This window comes from Myotis brandtii, unplaced genomic scaffold (genome assembly GCF_000412655.1).
Source record: "Myotis brandtii unplaced genomic scaffold, ASM41265v1 scaffold132, whole genome shotgun sequence".
NCBI classification, from domain to species: domain Eukaryota; kingdom Metazoa; phylum Chordata; class Mammalia; order Chiroptera; family Vespertilionidae; genus Myotis; species Myotis brandtii.
Genome location: NW_005354673.1, coordinates 3,160,793 through 3,175,759, shown reverse-complemented (window position 1 = coordinate 3,175,759; position 14,967 = coordinate 3,160,793). Strand labels below are relative to the sequence as shown.

General features: G+C 39.4%; 1 protein-coding gene across 28 annotated transcripts in view; it reads left to right on the top strand.

Moving 5' to 3' along the window:
* The window catches only part of NRXN3 (neurexin 3), a 1,562,383-nt gene that overhangs the window by 743,211 nt on the left and 804,205 nt on the right, over window positions 1-14,967 (top strand). For all 28 annotated transcript variants that reach the window (XR_001360906.1, XR_001360908.1, XR_001360907.1 and 25 more), the window contains one exon: window positions 8,904-9,023. Coding sequence is in view for 23 of the 28 variants with exons in the window: in XM_014534703.1 (XP_014390189.1) it covers window positions 8,904-9,023 (120 nt within the window). In the remaining 5 variants the exon portion in view is untranslated. The remainder of the gene's footprint in view (window positions 1-8,903; window positions 9,024-14,967) is intronic.

Below are 14,967 nucleotides of genomic sequence, written 5' to 3'. Positions count from 1 at the left end.
GGAGCTAGCCCAAGGTCACATTGCTATTAAGTGCCAAAGCTGGATTTTAAACCTTTGCAGCCCAATGTTATTTTTGAAATTCAAATAGTCTGGTCCAAATTAATTGACTGGATTGAATGTTGAACTTTTTAATGTTCTTATTGCTTGACCTTGGACTTGCTCCTAGCGCCTGGTCTGTTGAGTCAGCCTTGAGGTTGGATCGAAAAGGGTTAAAGCCTGTGACCTTTCCCAACTGTGCCATGTGATGACTCTGGATTTGCCTATTTCCAAATCAGAAACAGTGCACAGATGACCAGAAAGTGTCTGGGAGTGTCCCCCAAGCTTATCTTATGGTAGAGGTTTCACATCAATGATATTTCACTACACGTTCTAGATGATATTTGCACAATTTTATTAAAGCAAAATATTTTAAATTACATGTCTTTTTGTTGAGCCTGGCATTTGAAACCCATTTTCTCTCTTTCATAAATATACTCCTTTTTACCCCAACACGCAGCTACATCAGTGCTGAGAAAAGAAGGAAACACAGATAAGGAAGTCTTAGTTTACATATTCTGAAGCAGCATTGAATTTTAAGGGCCTGTTCATGGTTTTAAAAGGAAGGGATTATCTAATCATTTGACTTTCGTGAAAGACCCAGGCACCCTCTGAATATAGAGTGGTTCGAACAAGATGGCCTTATGATGCCAGCCATTCTCTCACCTTCACAAATACCCTATCAGGGGCAGACATCAACTCCTACCCCTCCATGGCCATGGAGGTGTTGTGTGGGTAAATACACTTCACTCGCAAAGTGTAACTATAATGTGCAATTCATTGGCCATCATAGGCAGTGCTGGCACCAGCAGAGGGATTTTCAGATATTTTGCAAGCTGGTTGAGGTCGAATAACATGAATTCGCTTGAAATTGGCTGTGGTGGGAGTATTTTATGCTACAGAAATCAAGTTATAGAAATATTATAGATCAGGCTTTGTTATTATTTATTTTTTCTGGGAGGGAGTTCTGGTTGTTTGATATTCACCAGCACAGGACCCATCAAAAGCCATTGGAGATAAAGACCTCATGAGGGCCTCATGATTTCAACCAATTTCCATGTACATCTTGACTTATTTATTCCTAATGTCCGATGAGAGGGCTGACGTGAGAACAGGGGTTTTATTGAAATGCCCCAGGTGTTAGATTGTGTCAGTCTTTTTCACTTGTCATCCTAACCAATTGACTTTTCTGACCCCTCTTTTGAAAAGAGGAACCATAAGCACCTGAGCATGTTTGACCAGAGCAGTGTCAATGCCATTAGAGCACTCGCCAGGCATAGATCCTTGCCTTTGGGATACAAAGGGAAGATCTTGGGAACACAGCTGCTCTTTGCTTTCCTGCCAATGAAATTGTATAACATTTAGGACCCTGTTCTTCAGCTTTGCTTAATCTTCTTTAAAATGGGAAATAGAACATTCACTTCTCAGTTGTCTCTCTCTATATGAAGAAAGACACTTGACACATTTAAGGATAATTGCTTTCTTATTTTAAAATTAAATGGAAGTGAATTGGGTTTTTGTCAATTAAAAAGGAATGGATGTTATATTGTCTGTAAATTACTCTCTTCAGAAAAGCCAAGAGAATCCACCACTGTAAATGTAGAAATACTTCTGAGAGCTACAGCAGTAGTTTTGCTGAAGGGACCAAGACATGTAGCTAAGTAAGTAGGTGATTTCTAATGTCACATATACCCTCCCTGAAACTTCAACACTTTTAATTCTTATATTTTAACAGTAGAGGGTACCGATTGCACATAAAGCTGTTAAGGGCCTTCCACAGGTACACATACACACAGATACACAGATGCATCTACACTAATAAAAGAGAAACATGCAAATTGGTCATCACTTAGCTACTCCCACCAGCCAATCAGGATGAGTATTCAAATTAACCCAACAAAGATGGTGGCTAATTTGCATACACAGGCGTGGAGCGAAGACTGAAGACTGACTGACGACGACTGAAGACTGAGGACGACTGAAGACCACTGAAGACTGAAGAGGCTTGCCGTCTCTGCTGGGGTCAGAGCAGAGAAGCCTCCAGGCTTGGCTTCTCCGCTGCGGCCAAAGCAAAGGCATGGTTCCCGGGTGCTGGAAGAAAACCAGTGCCGGCAGCCAGGGGAAGGAAGGCCTATTGCACGAATCTCTTTGTTCAACGGGCCTCTAGTATATCTATATGTACTCATCTTCTTTCTTCTATTTTTTCTTTTCCCTTCTCCCCACCCAATTGCTGCTCACTCATTCTCTCTCTAGGAAAAAAGTGTACATTTTAAAAAGTAAAAGTGGAAATGTGTATGCACTTATCAGGAGTGGAAAATAAAGTTGAAGGTAGAAGATGAGAACTCTTTAGACAATCTATGGCATCTCTCAAAAGGCTCCTTCTCATGGCAGCTGTGCTTTGAATGGGGTGGGCAAACCCTTTGGTTGGCACAAAGCTCTACTATGATAATGCTTCACATTTAGGTTTCAGTCATAGATTCTAAGCTCTTTGACAACTGATGCTTTGAGATTAAAGACGATGGATCTTGCTAAGTGAACCCCACCTGGTGCCTACTACTGGTCTACCAGCCTTGGGCCTTTAGGATAAATAGACATTGGAAATCAGACCAGATGTATCACTACCAGACTTCCCACTCACCAAGCCTACCTCCACAATATGGCCAAGACCAGGCGGTGCTGGCTTAGCAATATTTATCAATCTTAAAGAGGGTGTTTGAGGCCTAGATTTGCTTAAGTCTTACTTGACACTAACAGAAGGAAAATACACTCCAATACCAATGTCCTGTGCTTCGGGCAGCACTTCTATCTCAAGGACCTGCAAGCAATAAAAGATACTCTGTCAACTTGTGATTTTCTAGACCATGAAGAGGAGTTGACTAAATCAGTTTGCATGAACTGCAAAGGTGGATTTCAGTAGTAACAGGCATGAAATGACTGTCTGGGACAGTTCTTAAAGACCAAACAATCGTACATTCAAGCAGAATGATGGGAAAGTCGTGGCAGCCTTCAGAGTTATCATCTGAAAAAAAATAAATAGAGAAAAGACACAATGTGATCCTTCCCAGTGAACTAAAAACAGAATTGAGAGTTAGAAACCAAAGTCCTAACATCAGTGACAACTTATATCGTCTTTTCATGCATACTTCTGTCACCTTGTCACTTTTTTTGCTATCCAAAGGAAAGTCACCATTTTTTTCTCAAAAGAATATGTGATTACTTTAGTGAGTATTGACTACATATCAAATATAAAAGTTGTGTACACTATCCCCATACAGGGCTTTCCTAAGCGTTGGTGCAGTTTTAAGTTATTATTAATAATAATGAAACTTTCTGAATATGTAATTCCCAAAGTTTATGTTATCTTAGAATATCTGGAATTTTATGTTATCTTAGAATATCTGGAATTTTAGGTTGATGTGGAAGAATATTTTAGATGAAATTATTAAGTCCTTAAGAATGTCTGTTATATGTATAAGCACACACGATACATATTTTTGTTCATAAAATAGGTCAAAACTAGGCTCTCTCTTTTATTTTTACTTGAATTTTGACATAGCTCGTCCCTATTCAAAGCCAGTCAGAGAAAGAAAAGTATCACATGAGCTCACTCATATGTGGAATCTAAATAACAAAATAAACTGATGAACAAAATAGATCCAGAGACATAGAAGCATGGAACAGATAGTCTAGTCTCAGAGGGAAGGTGGGGGTGGGTGGGCAAGAAGAGATCAACCAAAGAACTTATGTGCATATATGCATAACCCATGGACACAAACAATAGGGTGGTTGAGGCCTGGGGCAGGGGTAGGGGCAGGGGCAGGCTATAAGGGGTCAGTGAGAGAAAAAAGGGGACATATGTAATGCTTTAAACAATAAAGATTAAAAAAATAGCACATACATTGTTACATTAAAATCTTTATCTGGATGTAGGTTAGGAATACTTTATTTAAGTTCACCAGCCTCAGCACACACACACACACACACACACACACACACACACACACACCTCTGGCTTACCCACCTCCATCAATGTTAGGTGGGTTAGCCATGGAGTTAGCAAGCTTGGATTTGAAATCTCACTCTGCTACTTGCATGTGGGGTCTTGCAAATAATCACCTAACTTTTCTATGACTCAGTTTACTTTTATGAAGTCCTTGCCTTCAGACTCATTCAGCAATAAAAACTTATTTTATCTTTGAAATTCTGGATGTCTTTCATGGGAATATTATTCTTGTTTTTCTGATTCTTTAGTAATTTTAACTATGGTTGCTTCATCATGTGTTTATGAAGATTAATTGAATTAATATCTGAAATGCACTTAGTGTAGTGTCTGACACACCTACGTAAGTGCCTTTCTCTTTTGTTATGGTTATGTTCTCACTCTTATTTGTACAAGATTATCTTGTATCAATGGATGTGCATTTAGAACAAAACTTTCCCCCCAGGGCATTTTGTTTTTTTTCTCTGATTTGTTTCTTGTTCTCTCTCTCCCTCCCTTTTTTTTTTTGGGGGGGGGGAGGCACTCTATCTATGAAAAATAGACAGATTGAGATGAAATACAGTCTGTTCAGAAAAGGATGTACTTAAATAGTTTGAAGGAAGAGTAGGAACTTATATTATCATCTTGAAAGTGTTTTAGAGTTTAACCCATTCTCTCTTCCATTCAACACAGTTACTGCATAATGGCCATGGGCATTGGAGACACAAAAGAGTCCTTGTCTATCATCTTGTAAGATTGAATGAGTCCAATAGTTAAATAAGGGGAGGAAATGTGGTCAATTCAATCACTCCCAAAAGAAAAGCTTTGTTCCAAATAGAAAATTATTTATAGGAGCTGATATTGGTAAATACTGTGGGTGAGTTGTTAATTAGGAAAACCACTTGGTTTTATGTCATAAAAGAATGACTTTATTTCTTTAATGTTTGGTTTTTTTATATGTTCAATAATATTTTCTGAGCCCTTGGTTTATACCAAATATTTTATCAGTAATTAGAGACATGAAGGTGAGCAAAAGAGACAAGACTTTTGTTCTCAAAGGGCTTATATTCCAGTAGAATGAGGCAGACATAAAGGATTTATTAAGTATCTTATTTACAGGCCATGTAATTGTGAGTTAAATAAACAGGGAGATATGGTGGAGAGTGAATGAAATGTTGGTGGTGCCTTTCTTAAATACAATAATCTTAAGAAAGCCCATTTGGAGCTCCAACTTAAAAAATGAGAATGAACCAGTCATTTGAAGGTCAGGAAGAACCTTTCAGGAAGTGGGTGGAGCAAGAGAAACAGACCTTGAAGGTAGAGATGGGCCTGAAGTATAAGAGCAGAGGTCCTGCTATGGAGCAGAGCTCAGAACACCCAGTGGGCCTGCCTGGTGTGGCTCAGTGGTTGAGCATCGACCTATGAACCAAAAGGTCATGGTTAGATTCCCAGTCAAGGCACATGCTTGGGTTGCAGGCTTGATCCCCAGTGTGGGGCATGCAGGAGGCAGCCAATCAATGATTCTCACTCATCATTGATGCTTCTCTCTCTCTCTCTCTTCTCTCTCTCTCTCTCTCTCTCTCTCTCTCTCTCCCTTCCTCTCTGAAATCAATAAAAATATATTTAAAAAAATAACAACCAGTGGGCAAGTCACAGGTGATTTCTTAGCCCTGCCTCCAGTTGGTAGGTCTGCATTTCTTAAAAGCTTCCCAGGTGATGCAGGTGCTGCTGATTTGGGTCAACACTGTGAACACTGCTGTATTAGAGAGGGATTAGAAGGAGGAAGGGATGCTGGAACACTGTGAGCTGGGGGGTGAGTAAAAGGAAATGAGGTTGGAGAAGGAAGCAAATGCCTAGCATCTCAGCCTGGAAAGGAGGTACCAGTACAGGCAAGATCGGCAAAAGGTCATTGCAGGTCACCCTGGTCCTCAGTGATGTGCTTTTTCTTAGATGTATACAATGTAGTCAGTGTTCAGGGATTATCAGATTCTACATGGCACTCCCCCTTTAATGCATGTGAAATAAATCCCATGGAATTTGGAAATTACCTACAGCTCCCTCTGTGTTTGAGTCCCCTGAGCAACCTTTGACAAATGGAACAGATTGCTCACTTTGCAGAGCATAGACGTTCTCCCACGCTTGGGTTTGGAAGTATGAGACACAGGCAAATCAGGCGGCTGCAATTCAGATCAGCTCAACATTTACAGAAACACTTGCTCTGCAGCTGGCAGAGCTATTTAGTGCAGCAAGGACACAGTGAAAGCATATTCTGTGATTTCTCACAGCAAGCAGCATTCCGTCTTTTGGGGATAAATAGCAACAACCCACATGAAACAATTAGAGGATTATATAAGCAGAGGACAGTGCAATGTGTAATAAAGTGTTAAATGGAACATTATCATATGTGGACGTTAATGAGGCAGATAATAAGTGCCCGGGCCACTATGAAGAGGGGGACTTGGTTAAAATTCCTGGAGAATATTTCATAGGGAGGAGGCATTTGAACTGGCCCTAGGAAACTGTTTAAAATTTGGCTGGAAGGGAGGGAAAGACATGGGAAAGCCTTTGTCTTCAGATTCAATCAACATGCAAAGAATTCTTGTGTTTTCCCAGTTTTTGCTATTCTGCTGTCTTTCAAGGGAAAGCCTTCCATGTGTTTCTGATTCTGAGTTCAACTGAATTACTAGCCCATTGTCTAGGGAGAGCTGTTTGGTCAGGGAGCCCCATGAATTTCTCAGAAGCCTTTATCCTTTGAAGGAAGCTGTCCTGATTTGCCATTGTTAATGAGACTTGTGCTACACAATGCACAAGTTTAAGACCCACTGAGAACATGACCATGTACCTCTTTTCATCTCCACATGGGGGAAGCACATGGCATACAGCCCTGCAGAAACCCAGCAGCTGAGCTGCTCCCCCAGCGTTAGTAATTGTCTTGAACTTTCTTATGTCACATCTTAACAGCTTTGTACTGGGAGTGATGGACTGTACTGCTTCCACCCTTCATGAATAAATATAAAATGTCTTGCCACCAGGAAGACGGACCCTTTGTAGCCATGTATTTCTTTTGTGCATGCATCCTTAAGACCCTGCATTCTTACATTTCAAAATCCTGTGCCTGTATGAGGCTTAGGTTGGAATTTGTGAAATGTGCACTTATTGCAATGTATATATTTTTACTCTGTAAATGGGGAGGGGGACTGTTTGTTTTGTTTTTGTTTTGTTTTTTTTTCATCAGATCCTAGCTCATACATTGGATCACTCAAAGGGCTCACCCCCTTTGCTGAGTCTCTCTGGGAAATTCATAGTTATCCTGAATATTAAGATATATCCTGTTAGTTCAGGTAATTTGAAAGGTGTAGGCTAAACTTTAATCCCAATGTTAAGGCAAAATAGAGAAATGAGAAAGAGAGAATGATTAAAGAGTGGCCCTGGCTGACCTAAAAAGAGAGTTTAATGGAAATCTGAAAGACAGAAATTGTCAAACATTTTTACTTGCCCATTCATATCCAGAAAAGATTTTGAGAATGCCCCTTGAAAGATATGCTTATGTATATATTATATACATGTATCATTATAGTTATGTTACTTGTATATGAAAGACACACAGAAATAGAAATAATAAAGAATGTGATTTTTAAAATGAGCATCATTTCTAAGATTTTCTTTCCAAACTTTAAACAATTCTTTTGTATCTCTGGTGTATGGGCACCCTGATTGAGTACACCTGTGTAAACTTATAGCAGCAGACAGCATGGTGCTGTGCACTGGTTCTCAAATGTTAGTCTGCATCACAATTTCCTAGAAACTTGTGGGAACACAGATTTCTGCCTCCCCTCAAAGCCTCTAATTCAGCATGTCCGGGGTCAAACCCAAGAATTTACATTTCTAACAACTTCCCAGGTGACGCTGATCTGAGGACTGTACTTTGAAACCACTGAGGTAGTTGAGAGCTTGGGTCTCAGAACTAGTCTACCAAAGATGGACATCAGGATTCTTTAGTTAGCAAATGTGTGACCTTGGGTAAATTATTTCACCTGTCTGAGCTTGGGTTTTATATCTGTGAAATGATGGCCATCATATGTACTTACCTTTTAGAGCTACTGGAGAGCTTAATGAGATCTCAGAGACAAAGTGCTTAGGACTCAGAGCTTGTTACCTATAAAGAACCAACCAATACATGTTGGCTGCTATTTTTGCCTCCTTTGAATTATCATCAAACATATTTTAATGTTACAAAGTAGACTTTAGGGCAGTGATGGCGAACCTTTTGAGCTTGGCGTGTCAGCATTTTGAAAAACCCTAACTTAACTCTGGTGCTGTGTCACATATTGAAATTTTTTGATATTTGCAACCATAGTAAAATAAAGACATATTTTTGATATTTATTTTATATCTTTAAATGCAATTTAACAAAGAAAAATCAACCAAAAAAATGAGTTCGCGTGTCACCTCTGACATGAGTGTCATAGGTTCGCCATCACTGCTTTAGGGACATCTGTGCCTTAATTCATGAGAATCATGGGCATGTGATTTTCTGCTTTAGCATTATCCATGTAGAAAGACCATGCCCAAGTGAGATCTCTTTCTAGTTGAATGGTAGAGATGAAGTTCTTTCGCAAGGTCTGCCTAAAAGAGAACAGTGTGTTCAGCCCTCTCCCCTCTGTGTGTAACTGTTGGTAGTGTGTGGCTAAGTGTGTATTTCTGTCGTCTTTTGTACATACTAAATTCTTGTTGCATGATACAGAGTTGACATTTTTGGTGGTTGTGTCTTTGAATGTTTTGGGGCATGAGGATAGTACATTCAAGTGATTGCTTTGAATTTGATGAATTTTAACACGTTTCTATCTACTTCTTCTTCTCTTCCTTTTTTTTTTGTATGCATTACTAGGACCAAGTACAACCTGCCAGGAGGATTCATGTGCCAACCAGGGGGTCTGCATGCAGCAATGGGAAGGCTTCACCTGTGACTGTTCCATGACCTCATATTCTGGAAACCAGTGCAATGATCGTGAGTACAACCTTTTTATTCTTGGATTTTTTTCAAAGAGTTCAGAGGTTTGGAGGGGCATTGTGTAAAAGGGTAGCTCTTCTGAAAGATTCATTAGCAATTTTCTCCTCCAGAGACTGGGAAAATAAAGAACCAATGTTCTTTTGTGGTTTCCTGGAGGTGATACTAGCACTGCTGGTGGACATATTTCAGTGCCATGGGAATCTGTAACCTAGGTCTCCACTTCCTTATCATGTTATTGCCCTAAGATGGCCACTGAAAGGTGAACAAATGCATGAAATTTCTGACTACTTATTGGAAAGAGATGTGTTAAAAAAGCCCTGACTTTGTATGTCCTGCTGACCTTCTGATTTTCTAAATACAGCCTAAACTCATGGTATGAGTTTGTTTTATGATCTGAACTCAGTCTGTTGGACCCTTGGTTTCATAAACAAGATGTATGATGCTATCTGAGCAAACAGCAAAGCCATGGTATAGTTTGCCCATGTGTGAGTAAGTGTTAATTACAGCATTATCCCTATCATGACTATTTGGTTTTCCTTGATTCCTTATTGCTCAACTTTTTTCCATGTGTGTAGTTGTCTCTTGTTCTTTTATTTTTTTCACCTTTCTCATAGTTTTTGGTCTTCATATGGTCTGTTAGTCTTTTAAGATACATGAAGGAGAAGCAAGTGAGGATTCTAGCACTGTAGAGAAAAAATCCCTTGATACTCATTGATCTAAATGTAAGCCTGTGCCTCTGTATCTATAGCACCCTCTCTACAGAAGGTTTCAGCATCCGATTGCTCTTTCCAAGTATTTGGTCTTACTGAAAGTCCAGTTTTCATATTTATGATTTGACAGGCAGCTATGGACCCATAAGAGAACCTTGGAAATTGTATTATATGCTCTTTCTTTTCCTTTCAATTTGTCTGCATAGACCTCAATAGAAAGCCATTTTCCCCCTAAATGGTGGCCTAATGTTTTTCTATCCTCACAACTTTATCCCATATCACACATACACAACATTCCCAGTGGAAAACAGACTGCACACAGCACAGGCAGAAAGGTAAGTTGCTGTAACTATGGTGAACACGCACAATCTTCAGAAGGTATGTACGTATTTTACTCTTATTGATAAGTTCCTGTATGTCCCCAAGGCAAGGCATTGTTTTCTGCTAAAACTGAGTGGGAATCTTTTCAGCTTTCTCTGATGTTTCTGATTTTATGTCTCAGTCCAGAATGAGGATGTCATGTCATCCAACTTGAACAACTTGTTGATATGTAATGAAGTTCTAGGATGAGGATTGGGGAAAGTCAGCTTTCTTTTGTGGAAGTATCTTCTCATCCTTCAAAATATTTCTAAGATATCCAGAGTTAGTATAATATATTTTAGATTTTTATTCTATAAACTACAGGCCCAATGCACGAATTCATGCATCAGTGGGGTTCCCTCGGCCTGGCCTGTGGGATCAGGCTAAAAACAGCTCTCCGACATCCCCTGAGGGATGCCAGATTGCGAGAGGGCACAGGCCAGACCAAAAGACCCTTCTGGTGCATGAGTGGGGCTGGGAGAGACGACACGGGAAGTTGGCCAGCCAGGGAGGGACCATAGGAGGGCCCCAGGGCAAGTCTGGCCCATCTCACTCAGTCCTGATCAGCCGGACACCAGCAGCAAGCTAACCTACTGGTCAGAGCATCTGCCCCCTGGTGGTCAGTGCATGTCATAGTGAGCGGTTGAGTGGCTTTAGCATATCATTAGCATATTATGCTTTGATTGGTTGAACTGCCAACCAGTCGACCAGGCACTTAGCATATTAGGCTTTTATTATATAGGATAATGCAATTGAATTTTTGATTGTATAAAACCTCTGAACTCAAATCTCTGAAAGAATCCTCTTGTCCAGTCCCCTCTTGGAGAGTGGACCAGGGCTTCTGAAATTGGATAACTGTATGGACATGGGAGCAAATACATCTTAATTGTAGAATGACAGGAATGTATAAAATTCAGATACAGGATTATAGGATCTCAGTATACTAAAGTTTGTATATAAACTTTTTTGTTTGTTTGTTTAAAACAATAAGCATGTTGCTCATGAGGCTGTGGGTAAACGTTTAATGAAACCCAACTAAATGCATCAAATTGATAGGCTAATTATTGGAGTGGATGTCTCTTTATCTAATGATTGACATTTAAAGTATGTGAGGGGAACTTCTCTTTTGCAACCAGCATCAGAATCAGTTTTTGTGTTTGTTTGTTTTTTTCCACCTGGGAAATCAGCCTCACTACTTTACATCATAGATAATTATTTTCAAGGTCAACCTTGACCCTTAGAGTTGTAATTTGTTGCTTCATCTCACAAACATTTTCAAAATGAAGTTACCTGTTATTCTCTGTGCTTCCCTATGTTAGCAAATTCTTGGTGACTTACCTTGCATCAGGAATTGAGCATGTCAGCAGCACAGTTAAAAAAAAAAGGCTCATGATCATTGGCAAAAGTAGTGGGGAAAATTTAAGAGAGGAGAAATGATGGAGTGAGTGAATTAAAGAAGAAGCAGGATGAAGGAGAAAGAATATAGAGCAAATCAGGGTTTGAGTCTTAAATGAAAGAGCAAGGAGGCCATTGCTTTGGTAACATGCAAACCACAGGTGGCCTGGCTTTGATCTATATAACAGAATAGCGGCACGGCATTGTAAGTGGGGTGTCATCAAAGAAATCTGGCCTTCATCCAATTCTTAGGAATAGTATATTTTCTAGAATGTTGTATATATCAAAAATTAATTGTATTCCTTAAGATGCTGTCATAAAACCACATGAATTCATTAGAGATTCAATCTAATGGCAAACAGCATTTTCTGGGTGGGATATGGTTTGGAGCTCTCATTTTCTATGAGCTTTTTCTCAGGACATCAGATTGATCCAGTTATTGGAAATGAAGACATCTCAATTTATTATTGCACATCCAAGAATAGAAAATTGTTCAGTGAGGAAATGGCTAGGCTATGATATTTTCCAAAATAAAGTGCTCAGTTCATCATGTGTAAGAAAGCTAATTATATCTGGGGATAACTTGCAAGTTTCTAAAGAAATGTTTGCATTTTAGAATCTTCTTCCTTTTTCTAACATTGATTCTATCACTTACAAACTTTTTTTATCTCTTTCATTTATTTATTTATTTTGCCTGTTTGCCAAATTTGGCATTTGCTTGACAATTTTGAGTTATAGTTACATAAACCCATGAGTCAAGTTTACACTTAGAACTATATTTCATTTAGTATGAGTAGACCAGTCCTGGGTGGTTTTAATTTATTTTCTCATTCTCTGTGAAAGCATGTTGGGTTGATGGAGGCAGTGGGGTAAATTCCAAGTTCATTCTCATGAAGATAGATGCAAAGCTGATATAGTGGATATGAAGGTATGACATGTATTCAGTGGCTGATTACCTTGTATGAGTGATTTCCTTGTATTAGATAGAAACAGAAATATTCTCATTGGAAACTAAAGTATAACTGATTTCTTAATTGTCTTATATAGTTTTATGACATGACTTTCCACTTCTTGTTATGGTAAAATCATAAGGAGCTTCATTTAGGTTACTTTTATGGCTATTTATAATGGAAAAAAAACCATCCCAGAAGCAATCTTGAGTTCATGTAGGATGCAATGGGGTCAATCAATAACATTTAGCAAAAGAAAATTTTTATTTCTTCTGAAATATTCAAAACAGAGTGGGCCAACTTCTCAGAGATTGCATACCACCTGAACAACAACACAATATTAGGGTTATATTTTAAAAACAACATGAGAATGGGACCTTACAAGGATTCTTATAGGGGTATTTTTGTTTTTGGATATTGGGTTCCTATTGGTATTTTAAATCAGGACTGAGATCTGGAGAGATTCAGTATATTGTAGTCATTATACATCATGCAAATCCAGATCCCTTTTCCATATAATGAGGCCATGCCACCTCCATTGGTAGCCTATTGTTGAATCCCCTTCTCCTTCAGAACATAGCAAGATGTTGCACAAAATCCAGCTCGCTTGTGCATACCCACACATACACAAAAGAGTTTTAATTTGTGGGGGAGTCTTTGAAAATAGCAATTTGAAACACCTCACATCTATCCTCACCACCATGGTTCCTTTTTTAGCATGTTCATGACAACTGTTTTAAGTTGTATATAATTTTTGGATCTTGTTGTTGCTTCTGTGCCTTGGAGAAGCAAATGTGGGACAGTCTGTGTGTGGCACACGATTCCTTAACACATATCACGTTCCTGGATTTAGAAATGAGCTGTGTTTTTAATGGGTTGGTGGGGTGAAGAGTAGGGGATAAATGTGGGTCCTCAGCCTACCCTCACCAGCCAGTTACCTGTGCTACATTGCTAATTGTACATTGTGGGCTTCTTGCTGGAGAAATTGCTAGGTTCACACTGGCTTATGATAATAGATGTTCTTTTCTGGCAACAAATCACTAGCAAGCAGCTGTGGATCGTGCAGACAGTGGAGTGTGAAGCGTCTTTTCAGACAGTTCTCTGCTGGAGTGGCTGTTAAGCTGCCCTGTTGGCTATTGATTGGCCTTTTGCTTTTTATCTATTGTGTGGGTTTATATATTTTTTAATGTAGGTTGGCGTATTGATTAAATCTGTTAAAAACACATTTCCCATTCAGGCTTCAGAAAAGATAAACAATATATGCATGACTTCGTGTACAAACAAGGGGACAGACGTGTGCTCATTCTGTCTCTTGGATTCGTGTAGGTCCACTGGCATTATGTTATGAGCCCATGTGGTTATTTGTACTGCAATGATTTCCAAGAGTATCAGACTATTATATGTCCATGCTTCTAGTTAAGTGTTTATTTCCTACCTCTGTTTTCAAGGTCTGCCTATCCTGTAAATAGGCCATATTTGAGAAGTTTACTATTAAGACAGTTGTTTGCTACGTAGGACACACTTTATCATTTATTTATTCATTCACTTACCAGACATTTCTTATTTGGAGATATGATCATGAATAAGATACAGTCTTGTTCTCAAAGTCATTATAATCTAATGGGAGGAGACTCATATGAAAGTGCTTCAGTAGAAATATGAACAGTATATAGTGAGGGATCATAAAGTAGAATGATGTCAACTGTCTCTGTGGTTGAGACTCATCAGGAAGAGCTTCTGCTCATAGGAAGTGTTCATTGACAAATGAGTCCTGAAAAATTAGTAAGTACTTCCTAAGCAAATATGGTACCAAGGAGAGTTGGGAAGGAAAGACAGAATTTGAGTTAGCAGAGAGAAATGTGCTACAGCCATGCTAATGTTCTGGCTGTTTCCTGCATGTCTTTATTCTAAGCATTTGTATGATTAAGATCACATTTTGTTTAAATGTTGTGCTCTGCTTTATGTTAACATTGTATGATATTCATTTTTCAAAAGGTAAAAAAAATGATCAGATTTCCAGTTCTCCTTTAGTAGAATGTACATTATGGTGCTTACTGCTATGGGGAAGAATCTCCCACGTTAAATCTATTACTTGGTCCTGAACGTAGCCTGATAGGGTCCTAATCTTAATTTATTTCATTGAACCATTGATGGATATTTATCTTGGATATTTATTCACATTGAGTCAAATTTTTAAAAGGTTGATTTGTAATGTATATATGTTATCAAATTATAAAAGACTAAAGGCCCGGTGCACAAAAATTTGTACACTCAGGGGAATCCCTCAGCCCAGCCTGTGCCCTCTTGCAGTCTGGGACCCCTCAGGGGATGTCCACCTGCTGGCTTAGGCCCACTCCCCGGGGGATCAGGCCTAAGCTGGCAGTCAGACATCCCTCTGGCAGCCTGGGAGCCCTCAGGAGATGTCCACTTGCCAGCGGGGAGCAGGCCGAAGCTGCAGTCAGACATCCTTAGCGCTGCTGAGGAGGTGGGAGAGGCTCTCGCCATCACCGCTGTGCTGGCAGCTGG